General features: G+C 38.0%; 1 protein-coding gene across 1 annotated transcript in view; it reads left to right on the plus strand.

The window, feature by feature from the left end:
- The window catches only part of LOC122809670 (sulfotransferase 2B1-like), a 387,708-nt gene that overhangs the window by 274,950 nt on the left and 95,425 nt on the right, over positions 1 to 17,333 (plus strand). The window contains exon 6 of the mRNA XM_044081338.1: positions 6,205 to 6,385. Within this exon, the coding sequence (XP_043937273.1) occupies positions 6,205 to 6,385 (181 nt within the window). The remainder of the gene's footprint in view (positions 1 to 6,204; positions 6,386 to 17,333) is intronic.

Here is a 17,333-nt window from a genome sequence, read left to right on the forward strand (position 1 = left end):
AAAGATAGCTCGTTAGAAAAGGGAAGGAGCAAATTACTTAAAAATAGATGGAAATTGTGCAATAGATGGAAATTGTGGGAACAATACATGAAGAATAATATTTCGGAGAAGGAGTGAGATTTAAGGAAAGGCAGGAATTGAGCAATTTATGTAATGTTGGACTGATGATAGTTATAAAGAAGGCAATAAAGAAAGAAAAAATTAAAAGATGATGTAAAATGTATGAAGAAGAAAAAAAATATGGTTTGTTTTCTTTTCTGTTAATATATGCTTGCATATGTCTTGAGTGATAATGTAATAAAGGTGCTTAAAAAAATTATCTGATCTGCTTAAGGCATATTTTACTATCATAAAATATAAATATTTCAATGAAATAGATGTGATGGCTAGTGCACTTGCTTTAGCACTTAGAAAAATGGCACAGAATTATATAATTATATGTATGTCTAGCCAATATTCAAAGTTACCTGCAGTCTAGGAATTGTTATGTATTTAAAACACGTAATGATGCTGCTAGACACTGTCAAAAAATTGTGACAGAAAATTGGGGTTCAAATCTGCATACACAGAACATCTTTATTCATACTGTTTTGATAAAGATCCATCCATCCATCCATCCTCAACCCCTTTAAAGAATTTTGTGATTTAAGGCCATTTCATTCTTCTAACTTTCTAGAAGTAGTAGACTGATGGGCAAAATAAGAATGTCGCTTTCGACCATTTTATGTTACCGCAGATATAACCACTTATGTAATGGCTACTTTTTGAGATGGTAAGAAATGTGTTATTCATAATGGTGCATTGTCTTTTTAACACCTTTATTAAATTATCACTTAAGATATACACAAATAAACAATCCCAAAGATGAGCAGCAAATAACCCAAGGCTAAGGACAACGTGCTGTAAAAGTGATAATATAGAAAAGTCTCCCAAAGCATGCACGTGGTCCAACTGGCTATAAAACGTAAGAAGGAACACTTCTTGAATCAAAAATGTCAATTCGTTGTATAAATCCAAAAGTAAGCGAAACGATGTCAGGATAAAAAATTTTTTATTGTTTGCAACGTAGTAAGCGCTTTCGCCGACAGGCTTCATCAGACTAACATCAAACATTGATTTAACCTCATATAAATACAAATACATAGAGTCTGATTGGTTATCCACAGTGTCTAATTATCCACGTAATAACATGTGGGCTGCTTCTATAGACATCCCAGTCAGGTCAGTCACTACTAAAAATGAACATTTACAAATCGTACGTATTTTTTAAAAAACATCATCATGTCTAAAAAACTAAGCAGTTATAAAACTACCTTCATTAAAGGTTTTTTTAAAAATGAAACTCATATATAATATCTATCTTACATGCCTAATTGAAAGTTAAAAAACGGATGCATACATGAATCTAAAATATACACCCTTCATGTACTAATACATCATATGCTAGATCCAAAAGCTCAAAGTATTATTGCTTGTCTAACATATCTTCAACTAAAATGTCAGAAGACGGTAACGTGTGTTACACTCACGTGTATGAATTTTCGCTAACACTGAAAGTTATTAAACTTGTCTATTGTTCAAAAGGGAATAAAGAGAATAAAACCTGATTAACAGCCATACTACTTTCTTAATGGTCTCAATGTCAAAATAACATCTATACTCCCTTCTGATCCAGAAGAACCTATTCAGTATTATTTACAAAGTAATCGCAGCTACAAGAGCTTGTCTGCACGCTCCTCTAGTTCAGTCAAAAAACATTATTTACATGGCAATTGCGCTTATCTGACCATGTTGTGGGTTATGCGTATATAATTACATAAACGCATTGGTGAAGCGTAAAATAAAATAAAATAACATCAGAGGCTCTCGGTTAACAACAGAACGCTCCATGATAAAAGAAGACAAACTGAATCCTCTTCATGGGCCGTCATATCTGTGTATAATATAGAAAGCTATTCATATATCTACATATCTAATGCATTGATCTTCAACAGCCTAAAATGAAAACCACGATCTAATTCAAATGTGTGGGAGGAAAAAGCATACACAAACAGCCTAAATAAAACTGTGACCTTGAAGTGAAGAGATCATAAATCTCAATTAAATCAAAAGCAGGTATCAGCTAACATAAAAATATGTGAATATCTGAAGGCAGAGTCATCTTTGTGGGAACTGGAAGGGGGGGGGGGAGGGGGAAGAAGGAGGGGGGAAAAGAATAGAAAAGTGTACAACCCTTTTGGAGTACCTATTACATAAAAACGGTGCCCCAAATTATGTACAACACAAAATAATGGAACCAGGTCACTTATTTCTAAACACCCTCCTGTTCTTTAAAAAGGGTTTGATTTGCACCTTATCATTCAGGCCAGGTGGTTTATCTGACCTAAACCTGATAATCCACCACTTTTCTATTCTTTTCCCCCCTCCTTCTTCCCCCTCCCCCCCCCCTTCCAGTTCCCACAAAGATGACTCTGCCTTCAGATATTCACATATTTTTATGTTAGCTGATACCTGCTTTTGATTTAATTGAGATTTATGATCTCTTCACTTCAAGGTCACAGTTTTATTTAGGCTGTTTGTGTATGCTTTTTCCTCCCACACATTTGAATTAGATCGTGGTTTTCATTTTAGGCTGTTGAAGATCAATGCATTAGATATGTAGATATATGAATAGCTTTCTATATTATACACAGATATGACGGCCCATGAAGAGGATTCAGTTTGTCTTCTTTTATCATGGAGCGTTCTGTTGTTAACCGAGAGCCTCTGATGTTATTTTATTTTATTTTACGCTTCACCAATGCGTTTATGTAATTATATACGCATAACCCACAACATGGTCAGATAAGCGCAATTGCCATGTAAATAATGTTTTTTGACTGAACTAGAGGAGCGTGCAGACAAGCTCTTGTAGCTGCGATTACTTTGTAAATAATACTGAATAGGTTCCTTCTGGATCAAAAGGGAGTATAGATGCTATTTTGACACTGAGACTATTAAGAAAGTATTATGGCTGTTAACCAGGTTTTATTCTCTTTTGAACAACAGACAAGTTTAATAACTTTCAGTGTTAGCGAAAATTTATACATGTGAGTGTAATACACGTTACTGTCTTCTGATATCTTAGCTGAAGATATGTTAGACAAGCAATAATGCCTTGAGCTTCTGGATCTAGCATATGATGTATTAGTACATGAAGGGTGTATATTTCCGATTCATGAATGTATCCGCTTTTTAACATTTAATTAGGTATTTAAGATCGATATCATATATGAGTTTTATTTTTAAAAAACCTTTAATGAAGGTAGTTTTATAACTGTTTAGTTTTTTAGACATGATGATGTTTTTTAAACAATACGCACGATTTGTAAATGTTCATTTTAGTAGTGACTGACCTGACTGGGATGTCTATAGAAGCAGTCCACATGTCATTACGTGGATAATTAGACACTGTGGATAACCAATCAGATTCTATGTGTTTGTATTTATATGAAGTTAAATCAATGTTTGATGTTAGTCTGATGAAGCCTGTCGGCGAAAGCGCTTACTACGTTGTAAACAATAAAAAATTTTTTATCCTGACATCGTTTCGCTTACTTTTGGATTTATACAACGAATTGACATTTTTGATTCAAGAAGTGTTCCTTCCTACGTTTTATAGCCAGTTGGACCACGTGCATGCTTTGGGAGACTTTTCTATAAGATATACACAAGCATATATTTATATGAAAGAAACAAACCATGATAAGATGTTCACAGTTACAAACATTATATATCACATACATGCTTTTATACAATTATCATCTATCCAGCATTACATAAATTGCTCAATTCCTGCCTTTCCATAAACTTCACTCCTCCTTCAAAACATTATTCTGTGCGTATTGTTTCCATAATTTACATTTTTTCTGTTTAGTTTGCTCCTACCCATTTCTAAAGATAAAAGATAACACTTCCAGTTCTCTTATCTCTTTTACAATATTCACTAATTCAAATACAGTTGGTTTTCACACTGATTTCTATTTTTCACTAATTGCTTTTTTTGTCAGGCATCAAAATTAAACTTCACAAGGCCTTACTATGTCTAGACAATTCATACCCTGTATAACAGCTCAAAAATAATTTCCTTAGTTATACCCATTTGCTTATCCAATATTTCTAACACAGTACTCTTTAGGGAATTTTTAAAGTCTGCCAAATCATTACACTCCCAAAACATATGTCACCGTTACGTGTTTCTTCCGTAACACACCTCCAAAATTTGCTGTCAACTGAAGGAAAAATTCTTTGGAGCCTACTTGTGGTGTAAAAATACCTACAGAAACATTTCCAGGAAAAAATCCTAAATCTAAAAAGACTTTGTTTCATATTTAGGAGCCATACATATGTCCTCCCATTGTTTCCTTGTGAATTGCTTACCCAACTCTCTTCTCAATCTTTTCTAACATTCTCTGATTGGTTTCTATGATTATTGTGTAATATTTTATATGGCCTACTAATTATCCCTTTTTAACAGCAGCTTCTTTTCTAGATTCAACTAAAACCTCTACCAGAGCAGCAGGTGTTTCTCTTAAATTCTCCTATCTGTTTCTCTCTGTATGTACTCTATCAGTCTCGGCAGTCTCTAGCCTGCAGTCTAAATGTCTTCTTCACCGCTTCTAATTATATTACCTTCCCTCTCTGGTTATTTGGTCCCAATTTGTTGGTTCCTTTGCCACTTTTCTCCAGTAAATTCCAGCTCCCTCTTGCCTATTCTCTGTACCCCTAATTGCAGTCATCCCTATCAGCAGAATCTCCTTTCTCCATTCCTGTGTTGGCTTGTTTCTTAGAATACTTTCTGATGCTTTCTGAATATAATATTCTGTGTGTTGTTGTCCTCCTTGACGGTCTGCATCCAAAATCCCATTCTGTCCTTATTTCTTGAATTTCCCCCTGCATCTTCATCATCATCACCCCATTCCACTTTGAGTTATAGCTTTCTACTTGTGTTATGTATATGAGCTTTAAATATGTAGTTCTAAAATATCCCTTCAAATCAGGTGATCCAAAACCACCTTGTTCTATTGGAAGTATAACATTATCCCAGTTGATCCTTGCTCTCCTCCTCCCTTCCCAGATAAAGTCCTTCAACTCTTCATTAATTACTTACCACAACTTCTTTTCTGATTGATAAAAAATTGCCTAACATGTATATAAAACTAAAGGGATGAAAAATATTTTCATTGCTTATATATATATATATATATATATATATATATATATATATACACACACACACACACACACACACACACACACACACACACACACATATACAGGTAACTTTGCTAAATAGCGTTTGTCTATTGATAATCCTTTTTTTGCTGTAGTCGCTCCTTACCTGTTAAAATAAAGTTTTACTTGTCTTTCCCTTTTGCTCCATTGGCGCTGTTTTCTAATCGATAGAGTGTAGTGCTGGGTTTTCTTTATCAGACCTGTATAAAACTAATGGGACTAAAAACATTTTCACTGCTTGCATCTTACTTTCCATATCCATAAAAAATAAACGTCTAGTGTCTCAGTTTTTGTAATATCATTTGTTTAGTCTCTTCCTACAAATCCTTAGCTGAAGAATACTTTTTAATACATGCTGCTAAATACTTAATTTTATTGTGTCCTCATAAATATGGCTGTTGCTGAACCAATTCATATGTGAGTACAGTTTACAGCTGTAGCCTTTTCTTCTATCTTAGTTTCCACACACCCCCAGGAATGCCATCAATTCCTGTACACTTTCCAACAGATTGATTATACGTCAATGTTTTTATCTCATCTCCTCCTGTGTTGACTGTTAATTGTTGAGCCTCATCTACCTCTAACCTTGGCATAATTAAGTCTTCCATAAATATTCCCATTTGTACTTTTGGATCTCAAGTTATTTTTCTTGTTAAAGGCTCCTTACACTTGACAATAACCTCTTCTACTTTCTGTTGCCTAAGTCTTGCTAAGAGTTTTTGTGATGTGTGTGTTGTCTGAGCTTCCCCTCAGGTCTCTGTGTTTGTATGATCATCTGGTATTAATTGTATGAAAATGTATTGCTTTGTTTAGATTTTACATTGTTTTTGCCTAAAGAGTCTTATCCCAGGGAATAATGAAACAATATATATTTTATATGGAAATCATGTCCAATACAGTATAACAATGTTCCTTTTCTTTCATTTCCAGGACCCACGCGGATCAGTCGTGAAGATCTGCCAGTTCTTGGGGAAGGAACTAGATACTGCAGCCATTGATTCTGTTGTCCGCAACACCACCTTCATGGCCATGGCAGAAAACAAAATGTCCAACTTCATGCTTCTGCCACAGACTATAATGGACCAAAGCACATGCAGATTTATGAGGAAAGGTATTAGAAAATAAGTAGCACTTATACTGCATTTCAATTCATTTAAGACTGGGGGGGGGGGCACACTATTTGTTTCTGTTACTTCTGATAAGGGTCTTTTTTGCTGGGAAAAGGAGAAAAATGTTGAGACTGATAAGAGGCTTTGGCATACAGCAAAGGTTTTCACCTCCTAGACACAAGGTGCAGGGTTTAATTCTGACCACGAGTTATTGGCTAGGCTTAAAATAGCCCTTCAGGACAGTTAGCCCAGTATTCAGCTATGAACAACACTAGGAACAATTATATCCTAGTCAGTATCCCATTATGAAAACATGCCAAAAGTTATCCATAGTGGATAAGTTAACATTACAATTCAGTACAAAACATTTTCAGTAGTCCCAAAATACCAGTTAAAAGACAATATGTACAGCTGCTTATCGGTGCCAGGTGTATACCTGAAGTGACCATCAAGATACTCTCGAAGATAATATCATAGACAATTGTCAGGGTGTCAGATGGTCTACAGGCAGAACATGATGTCATTCCAATCTGTGCCATTTAGCAGTAGTGAAATAGGGTGCAAATAGCAACCATTTTCTTCAAATGACTTTATTTCAACAGCATTAAAGAGAATAATATGTCAGCTGGGAAAAAGCACCAAATGCTAACAGAAATCATTGGGACAGAAAGGGCGAAAAAAAGCAGGGAGGAATTTGGAATGATTCCACATTTAATTCAAACAAACTGGTTTCAATAAAAGATCTGTTAAATGCCAGACTGCCAACTTGAAGAAAGTGTAATTTGTTGTGGGGTGGAGGAGTGTTACAGAGTTGTCCCTCAGATTTGAAAGGAATTTGTTTGTCAGCTGGTAAGTGCATTAGATCACTATGTCATTTGGTTTTATAAATCAGGAAACATATTCCAGAGTAGCTGAACAGCATGATACAGCTGGACATAAAACAAATGAGACAAAAGGGATGTAATATATATGGCAGGGCTGAATATGCAGTCCTGTTACCAGTTTTTTTTTTTTTTTTTTTTTTTGAATAGGGATATACAGGGCATGATATAAGTTTGAGAACAGATATACAAACTGTATCTATTGTCCAAATGTTACCATTCCAGTTCAATGGTGCTATGTCGACTGCAGTACTCATCAGATCAACAAATAGCACTGGTTATTAGAAGATTAGCTCGGGAAAGAATGATAAAACGTCACATGACCACTCTCTATTTCTGATTGAGGGTAAAACATGGATGTGAGCCACATACTTCTTTTTCGCTGGAGGGTGAGATATTCTACTCACAGCAGCTCCAAGATATGCAAACAGATATCATGATGTTATGGTGAGGTATTATGCACTGTAAGGCATTATGACATGTCTACTTGATGGTGGAAGTTAGGTAAAGCTAAGCACTTGGTATGAATCATAAGGAGCTGTTCCATTGACTGAAATTCTTGTCAGGCATCCTGTAGCAATCAATGATGACATCAGTCTGACTACTTATGTTAAAGGGTGCAGCAACCCTAGGTAGAATGGAGTCCCTGGAGCTTAAGTCTGCAAAATTCTGTATATAGAGATAAAAAAATGTCATTGCAAATCTACTGTTAACCAATCACCTTTAACTGAGACAAGGAATATAGTAATTAATAACATCTAGTCTACAGCTTAAGGTATATAATGATAGACTCAGCACAATCAGATTTATGAAATAAAAACAGGGAGAGACACAGAGACAGAAAAAATACAGAAGTAATATCAAACACAGTTGGGGAATTGTATAATGGTTGAGGTGTTTATCCCACAGATACAAGGTACAGGGTTTGATTACTAACATGGGCGACCGTTGATCTACACCAAGAGTCAGCTCCTCCCTGGTTAGATCCGACCACAAACTAATCACCTTGGAAATTCACATCCCTACCAGCCCCCCCACCCCACCCCAGCAAAAGTTACCACCATGAAAAACTTCTCCAAAGCTAACTTTGGGATCCTAAAAACAGAGGTGACTAACTTCACGGCACCCTTGCAAATGGAGAATAGTTGTGTGACTGCAGTATCTTACACCAATGCACTGTATGAACATGTACACAGATGCATGGATCTCATCATACCCAATAGAACTAAGACACTTTCCTCCAAAAAAGGAAGCCAATCTGTTGGTCCCCTGCTATAAACAAACTCAACAACAGAAGGAGGAAAGTGATGTGGAATAAGGTGAAGTCCCAAAACTGGAAAAACTCCCTTATCTGCCTCAACAAAAAGTTGAGATCCCTCATCAAATCCTCTAAAGCTAGGTATGAAAACAGAACTGCAGCAGATAATAAAGACAACCACAAGGCCTTCTATAGTTATGTAAAGAATCTCCACGGCAATACCCAGATTTGCTCTGAGCTACTGCACAATGGTACATCCTATACCGAGCCAACAGAATATTGCCAGTATACTGGCCGACAGATTCAGTGCCAACTTTACCCCCCCCCAAAGGAGCAATCACAATACCAGTAGATTTCCAGGCACCCGGTATTACTGCTGCACAGGTTAAAACAGCACTGTCCAAGGCCAAGAATACAGCTTCTCTGGGACCTGACAATATCCCTGGTTGTGTTCTACATAAACTACAGAGTGAACTGGCACCTCACCTGTGTGCCCTGTTCAATCACAGCCTCACCTCAGGCTTTGTCCCTGCCGAATGGCGTACTGCTGCAGTCATCTCTCTCCACAAAGGAGGAGTGACTACAGATCCTGGGAACTATCGCCCCATTAGCCTAAAGAGTCTGATATGCAAAGCTATGGAAAGCATCATCATGGACCTAATAGACAAGGATATAGGGAATCTCCAAACTCTGTATCCCACACAGTTTGGTTTTGTGAAGGGTAGATCATGCCTGCTCAACTTGGTCAACTTCTATGAGTCAGTCACCAGAGCTGTGGATGAAGGCAAGGTGATTCATACAGCCTACCTTGATCTGGCCAAGGCTTTTGATACCATTTCCCACTCAAGAATCATAGAAAAACTCACTAAGCTTGGCATCAACCCCTATATCACTAGGTGGGTTGCAAATTGGCTCACAGATAGAACCCACAGTGTGACTGTAGATGACTCCAAGTCAGACTGCCAATTAGTCACGAGTGGAGTCCCACAGGGTTCAGTCCTGGGTACTCTTCTGTTTGGTATCTACTTCTCTGAAGTCCAGGCCAACACGAAGGGACTCTGGCTGACAAAGTTCACAGACGATTGCAAGTTGGGAGCTATTATTAACTCCCCAAATGATGTTGAGATCCTACAGAATGGCTTCACTGTGACCAGCGACTGGTGTCAGAACCATGGCCTTAAGCTCAATGCCAAGAAATGTGTTGTCATCCCCTTTGGGAAAAACCCAGTGAATTACCACATTGATGATAGTCCGCTGAACACAGAAGATGTTATAAGAGATCTGGGAACACAGGTTGACAGCAGCCTCTCTTTTGATCACCACATTGCCACTGTGGTGAGAAAGTCCTTCTTTGTGGCACATCTCATTACCAAGGGTTTTGCATCCAGGAAGAAAGAGATCATTTTCTCCCTCTACTCTTCCCTCATTAGGCCAGTCATCGAGTACACTGCCCCATTTGGCATGTACCTCACTAGACACCTGCAACAACTGGAGAGGCCGCAAAAGTACCTCACAAAGAGGATCCTAGGCCTTAAACACTTGTCCTATATGGACAGACTCAAAAAACTCCAACTATTCTCTGTCTCATATCGCCTACTTAGAGGCGACCTCTAGTTGACTTACAAAGCCATGTCTGACCCAGCTCTGTTAGAAATGCTACATCTAAAGAAATCCCAATCCCTCCGCACCACATGCTCCAGAGACCTCAACCTCATTACCACAATTAGCAGAACATGCTGGAGGGACAGGTTCATAACCCAGGGACTGCCCATGCTATGGAGCAGACTTCCCATACATGTCAAGCAGAGCACCTTGCTGACCCTCTTCAAGAGAAATTTTGATGAGTGGATGGGAAACAGAAAATTCACCCCGGGGATAACACTAGTGGCTCTACTCGACAGAGGCACTGGGAACTAAGGTTGGGTGGCACTATACCAGGGTAATCCTATGGCTAGGCTTGTAAAGGCCCCAGGGCCATTAGCCTAGTACACACCTAAGAACACACCTATGAACCTATTCCTGCCTTTGAAAAGGAAAATTAGTGAGGCTTAAAATAGCCCATAAAGGCAGCTAAGTTAGTATTTACCTATGGACACCTTAAAGTATTTGAAAGGGCTCAAGAAGATAACAGATTTATAGATCCATAGGTTTATGGGGAAGTATTAAGCAATCTTTCTGCAGATTATTACAGACCTAGCCAAAACACCAGCCTGTCTTGATAACTAAGATTTTTTAGGCCACTGATCATTTTAGTTATTAATCTTTGAGGTATTTGATGAGACCCATTAAGACATTTTTGGATCTAGTAGAGATGCCTTTAGAAATCAGATGAACCAGATAGATGGCTTTCTGATCTACTGTGCAGACATGATGGTCAAATGATAAGAAATTATCAATAAGAGAGCCTAGATCCCTTATAACTGAATCTGACTGGAGAGATGTGTCACCTATATGATATGTGAAATATTTTGTTTACTAAAATTAATTTTGTTACATTTTTCACATTTAATTTGAGACCATTGTCTTTGTATTATTTACACTGTCTGACATGTTGAAGCAATTGTAAGTTAGTGAAGACTGAATAACAACATGCACTTTACAGTCATCTGCAAACTTAGATAACCATAGGCCTGAACGTCTGAGAAATAGATGCCAAATAGGAGAAGCACAAGAATGAGCCTTGTGGTATATCACTGGTAACTGTTTTGCTTTTGGCACCTGTGACTTTAATCATATGGGTTCTGTCAGACAACCAGTTAGCTACCCACGGCACAACACAAGGATTTATATTCAGATTTACATGTATGTTGATAACTGGCAGAAAATGTAATACACAGAATGATCACATGGAAGGAAAAAAGCAAGACTAAAGGGAAGGGTTTATAACTGTTGGCATTTAAGTCACTGATATTCAAATCTTTGAATTCCATATCCTACAATTTCAGAGACAAATGGGCGGAGCCTAGATGGCGGAGAGGTAACAGCTTTTTTTTCAGAGCTCTGCAGTAATTTATAAAATTAACAGGAAATACTTACAAAATTATTATTTTTTCAGTTCCAAAAGTCTTTTGACTACTTTAACTTGTTTATTCTCAAGTTTGAAGCTTTCTGATAAAAATGATTTCCCGTCAATTTATTTCTGGGAATTAAATCTTATTACATAGTGAAAGATGAGCAACTCTAAAAACAACCATACAGAATATTCTCTAAAGAAGGAATTGAATCAAGTAATCTCCACTCTTCAAGAATTATCTATCAAAATAGATGGATTTCAGGGAAACCTTAAATTAACCGTCTGCTACAACCATATCTCTAGATTCGCTGAAGGATCTACCTATCGCACACATCACTGTCATAATCTAAAACTACTAAAATGGCTCGAGTTCCCCAACCTACTTCTTTGTAATCAGCTTACTATAGCCCATGGACTACTTAACCAACCAGACAGAGTACCAGAAATACAACCCTTAATTATCCCTCACACCAGTACCTGACCACTGAGATCTAATGACAAATTAATGTTAAAGACCTCTAAATCCTGCAATCATACTGGTGATTCAGTATTCTCCAACCACATAGCAAAAACTTGGAACTCACTTCTATAGGTTTCATAGGTTTCATAGGTTTATACTAGACTATCTGCCCTAAGGCATTTATAAGCCTAGCCCAAAGTTTTGTGGCTTACACCACCCCTTATATGAAAAAATACTGTGCCCATTAGTTTGTTGTGCCTCTGTCCAGCAGTGACACAGAGATGATTCCCGGGGTAAACCTACGATCTCCCATCCACAGGTCAAGATTTCTCTTGAACAGAGCCAGCGAGGTGCTCTGCCTCACATGGACCGGGATTTTATTCCACAGCATAGGGAGTCTCTGAGTGATAAATCTATCCCTCCAGCACGTCCTATTTATATCCGTGCTGAGGTTTAAGTCGCTTGCTCTAGTGGTTTTGGTGGATTTGGATTTTTTGAGGTGGAGCATGTCCATTAATTCCGGGTTGGACATGGCCTTGTATGTCAGGCACATGTCACCTCTGAGCAGGCGGTATGCGACTGAATAGAGCTGGAGTTTCTTCAATCTGGCAGCATATGACAGATTTTGGAGTCCCTTTATCCTTTTGGTGAGGAACTTTTGGGGTCTCTCCAATTGCTGCAGATGTCGGATGAGATACATCCCGAATGGGGCATTGTACTCGATCATTGGTCTGATAAGTGAAGAGTACAGGGGAACAATGACCTCACTAGATCTGGATGTGAATCCCTTCATGATCAGGTGGGCAATGTAGAAGGTCTTTCTAACCACTTTAGCAACGTGAGTGTCAAAAGAAAGGCCACTGTCAACCTGGGTCCCCAGGCCCCGGATAACCTCTTCTGTGCTTAGTGGATTGCCGCTTATATGGTAGCTTGGGGTTACCTTGTTTTTCCCGAAGGGTATGACTATACATTTTTTGGCATTTAACTTCAGGCCATGGCTCTGGTACCAGCTATCTGTTTCCGTGCGTCCCTTCTGAAGGATATCCATGTCCGATGCACTTTCCACTATGGCGCCCAGTTTGCAGTCGTCTGCAAACTTTGTCAGCCAAAGTCCTCCCATGTTGGCCTGTACTTCTGAGAAGTTGATGCCGAACAATAGGTGGCCAAGGACCGAGCCCTGCGGGGCACCACTTGTGACCGGCTTGGAGTCTGACATAGTGCCAGCAACTCTAACCCTGTGGGTTCTGTCCTTAAGCCAGTTTGCAACCCATCTTGTGACATATGGGTTTACATTTAAGCTGGTAAGTTTTTCTACAATACCCGAGTGGGGTATTGTGTCGAAAGCCTTTGCAGGGTCAAGGTAGGCTGTATGGACTGCCTTTCCCTCATCAATGGCCTTGGTGACTGTTTCGAAGAAGTCGACCAAGTTCAAAAGGCATGATCTGCCCTTGACGAAGCCAAACTGGGTCAGGTCCAATGTCTGCAAGTCCCCTATATCTTTGTTTATGAGCACCATTATGATCCTCTCCATAGCTTTGCAGACTAGACTTGTTAAGCTTATGGGGCGGTAATTACCAGGGTCCGTAGAGGCACCGCCTTTGTGGAGTGGGACCACAGTTGCCGTATGCCACTCCTTGGGCACGTATCCTGTGGTAAGGCTCAGATTAAACAGCTGCCTTATGTGCGGGTTTAATTCCTTCCTCCTGCCTTAACCCTAGAACCCTCTCTAATGAAGTTTAAAATTGCAGAAAAAAATTATTTCACCAACCACTGGATATGTACCTGCACTAGCCCAAGTTAATCTCCATAAGTATACCTCTGTAAGTGGCTCCTTGCTTTATATTTTTCTCTCCTCATTTCTACTGGCATTTCTGGATTTATATCACATCATTGAAAGATTAAAACATCGAATCACTTAACTTCGAGCTGAATACATCGAACCATGAAAACATTGAAATGATACATTTAAAAGTGTATTATATAGTAAGTTAAGAAAGTAGGAGCTTCAGAGTAACCATCAATATTCTAAAATAACAGTTGTTTCAGTAAAAATACTAAGAATACAGCATCCATGGGACCAGAAGACATCCCGGGCTATGAACTACAATATGAACTGGCATCTCACCTAAGTGTCATGTTTAATCATAGCCTCACCTCAGGTTTCGTGCCCACTGAGTGTTGCAGAGCTATAGTTATCCCACTCCACAAGGGGGGATCCATCTTGGATCCTGGAAACTACTGTCCCATCAGTCTGATGAGCCTTATCTGCAAGGCCATGGAGTATTATCATGGAACTTATAAAAAAAGACATTGGCAACCTTCAAACACTGGAGCCCACCCAGTTTGGGTTCCTGAAGAGCCAATCTTGTCTCCTGAACCTGATTGACTTCTTTGAATCAGTCTCCAGAGCCATGGACAAGGGTAAGGTGGGCAACACAGCCTATCTAGTCCTCGCCAAGGCCTTTGACACCATTCCCCACTCTGGAATCATAGATAAACTTATTAAGCTGGGCATTAATCCCTACGTCACCCAATGGGTTGCCAACTGGCTTACTGACAGAACCCACACTGTAAAAGTAGCCGACTCCAAATCCAGCTCCAGACAAGTGACAACTGGAGTACCTCAGGGTTCAGTCCTGGGACCACTCTTATTTGGCATCTACTTCTCTGAAGTACAGGCCAACACTAAGGGACTCTGGCTAACAAAGTTTGCAGATGACCGCAAACTGGGAGCCATTATTGAATCCCCAAATGATGTGGATATTCTACAAAAGGGCCTTACAGAAACAGATGCTTGGTGCCAGAGCCATGGGCTCAAGCTCAATGCCAAGAAATGTATAGTTATCCCCTTTGGGAAAAAACATGTACCCATGAATTACCACATAGGTGGCAGTACACTAAACACCAAAAGTGTGATAATAGACTTATGGACATAGGTGGACAGTGGTCTCACTTCAATAACCACATCGCCACAACAGTCAGGAAATCCTTCTATGTGGCACACCTTATCTCTAAGGGCTTTTCATCCAGAAAAAAGGAGGTCATTGTCCCACTGTACTCATCCCTCATTAGACCCATTATAGAATACAATGGCCCATTCAGTATGTACCTCTCAAGATGTCTGCAACAACTGGAAAGGCCACAGAAATACCTCACTAAAAGAATCAAAGGCCTAAAGCAGATGCCCTATGCTGACCACCTTAAAAAACTCCAGCTATACTCTGTCACATATCGTCTACTCCGAGGCGATCTCTGCTTAACATACAAGGCCATGTCAAACCCAGAGCTGTTGGACATGCTACACTTAAGGAAATCCCAACCCCTCAGAGCCACATGCTCCAGGGATCAAAAACTTGTCATCACAATAAACAAAACATGCTGGAGGGATAGGTTCCTGACCCAGAGACTCCCCAGACTCTGGAATAGACTGCCCATACATGTCAAGCAGAGTGCCTCTTTGGCCCTCTTCAAAAGGAACCTTGACGATTGGATGGGAGAAAGGAAATTCACCCGGGGATCACATCAGTCGCCCTGCTAGACCGGGGTCCAAGGAAGTAAATAGTGTGGGAAGAAATAGCCAGGGAATTGTTATGGCTAGGCTTGTATAGGCCCTAGGGCTGATAGCCTAGTACTAACCTATGAACCTATAAGAATACTTGTTATTAGCATACTCAGGAAACTCTAACTCTGACTTGCATGCACCAAAGACTTTTGTAAACTCTCACTAAGAATATATCTCTACCTGTAAACAAGAAAAAAGCATTACTTCTTGAAACAGAATGTATTACATTCTATGGCAGGTCACATAGCAAAGCATTGCATAGCTAATGGTAGCAGTATTATACCTGCATACACCACTAATACTGGCTCCCAGGCAGGAAGATAGTCCTTATGTGATAATATGCCTAATGAATGAGTCAATGTGTTAAATTCTTAAATGCTATGATAATTATTGAATCTGCCTTTTGTTGTTGTGTAGGAACTAACCTTGCTAAATTTACTATTTTAGTAGAAGGAAAAGAATTGCAAGGTTTAATAATTTTAGATCTGTAATTATGTTAGTTAAATCACAGGATATAAATAAGCATGTAATTGTTTCTAAACAGACAATTCCAGTAATGTTTGTACAGACGAATAGAAAAGAGTACCTTTTCACCAAAGTAGAAATGCAAACTATAAAGTGTTCTACACATTAGCTTTGTCAGCTAAATTATTGCATTATATAACAACTTATGAAGACTTTCATCAGTTCAAAGAACTTTGGAAAATGTGAGGAACATACAACAAGAAATATTGTGGGAATTGCATACACCCAGCACAGGAGAAATAACAAATGGCATTTTACTGAAAATAGTACTTAATGAAATGGAGAGAACTGACTTAAGAAAAAGTAGACTTCCCAGGGAAAGAAAATTATTTAATTGTTTATACGACTTTCTCTTTTTTATTAATATGCATCCAGTCATTTCTCCTTATTTATAAATATTATAAATTATTCTTATTTAAATGACTACATACCCTACACTAATAATATAGAAGTTTTCCATAATCTTTATAAAATATTCCATTTTAGATATTTACTATTGATTATAACATTCTACCATATAAATGCTTAGTTAATATGTACATTCTGTATTATAGGAAGTCATACTAATCTGATGGATATGAGAGAAGAGATTTTGTAGTATTTATATGCTGGTTTTCTTTAACTACATATTATTATTTCCTTTGGTAAAAAAGTCATCATGTTGTAATTAATGATTTTCTTAAATAATTCCCAATATGCATATTTTTAATGTAGAGTTCACATAATATATTTCATCTTCTTCTTGGTTGAATAGAGATGGATAGTCTTGAGAATTTTTTCTCAAAAAGAAAAAAAACTAAAATACTAGGAATTATAAATATGCCATTTTATTTTTTTCTTAATAGATTTTTTTTTTTTTTTTTTTTTTTGCTATTACTAATGTTTTTTTCTCTTGTCGGAAACCCTTTTCTTTGTGTATGGTTTTAATACAAGCCAATTTGCAACATTTTTATTTAATTTTCTCTTAGTGTTATTATATATGAAATTCAAAATAAATTTCCCTCTGTCACTTTATATTATGGAATTAAATGTTAATGGCTTAAATAATCCAAAGAAAGAGGGCGAATTTAAAAAAAAAATTTAGATTTAAACAATATACATGTTGTATAGGTGCTGGAAATCTACTAAATATTTCATTTTAGCTGAATGTTCTTTTTAAATCCAAAAACTAGAAATAGTGATTTTATGAAAAAAAGAGACTCAAATGCCTCAAGTTCTATTTAAGTATGAGGAAAAAGAGGGTCTATTTAC

The sequence above is a fragment of the Protopterus annectens genome, chromosome 1.part1 (genome assembly GCF_019279795.1).
Source record: "Protopterus annectens isolate FY-2018-M chromosome 1.part1, PAN1.0, whole genome shotgun sequence".
NCBI lineage: Eukaryota > Metazoa > Chordata > Ceratodontiformes > Protopteridae > Protopterus > Protopterus annectens.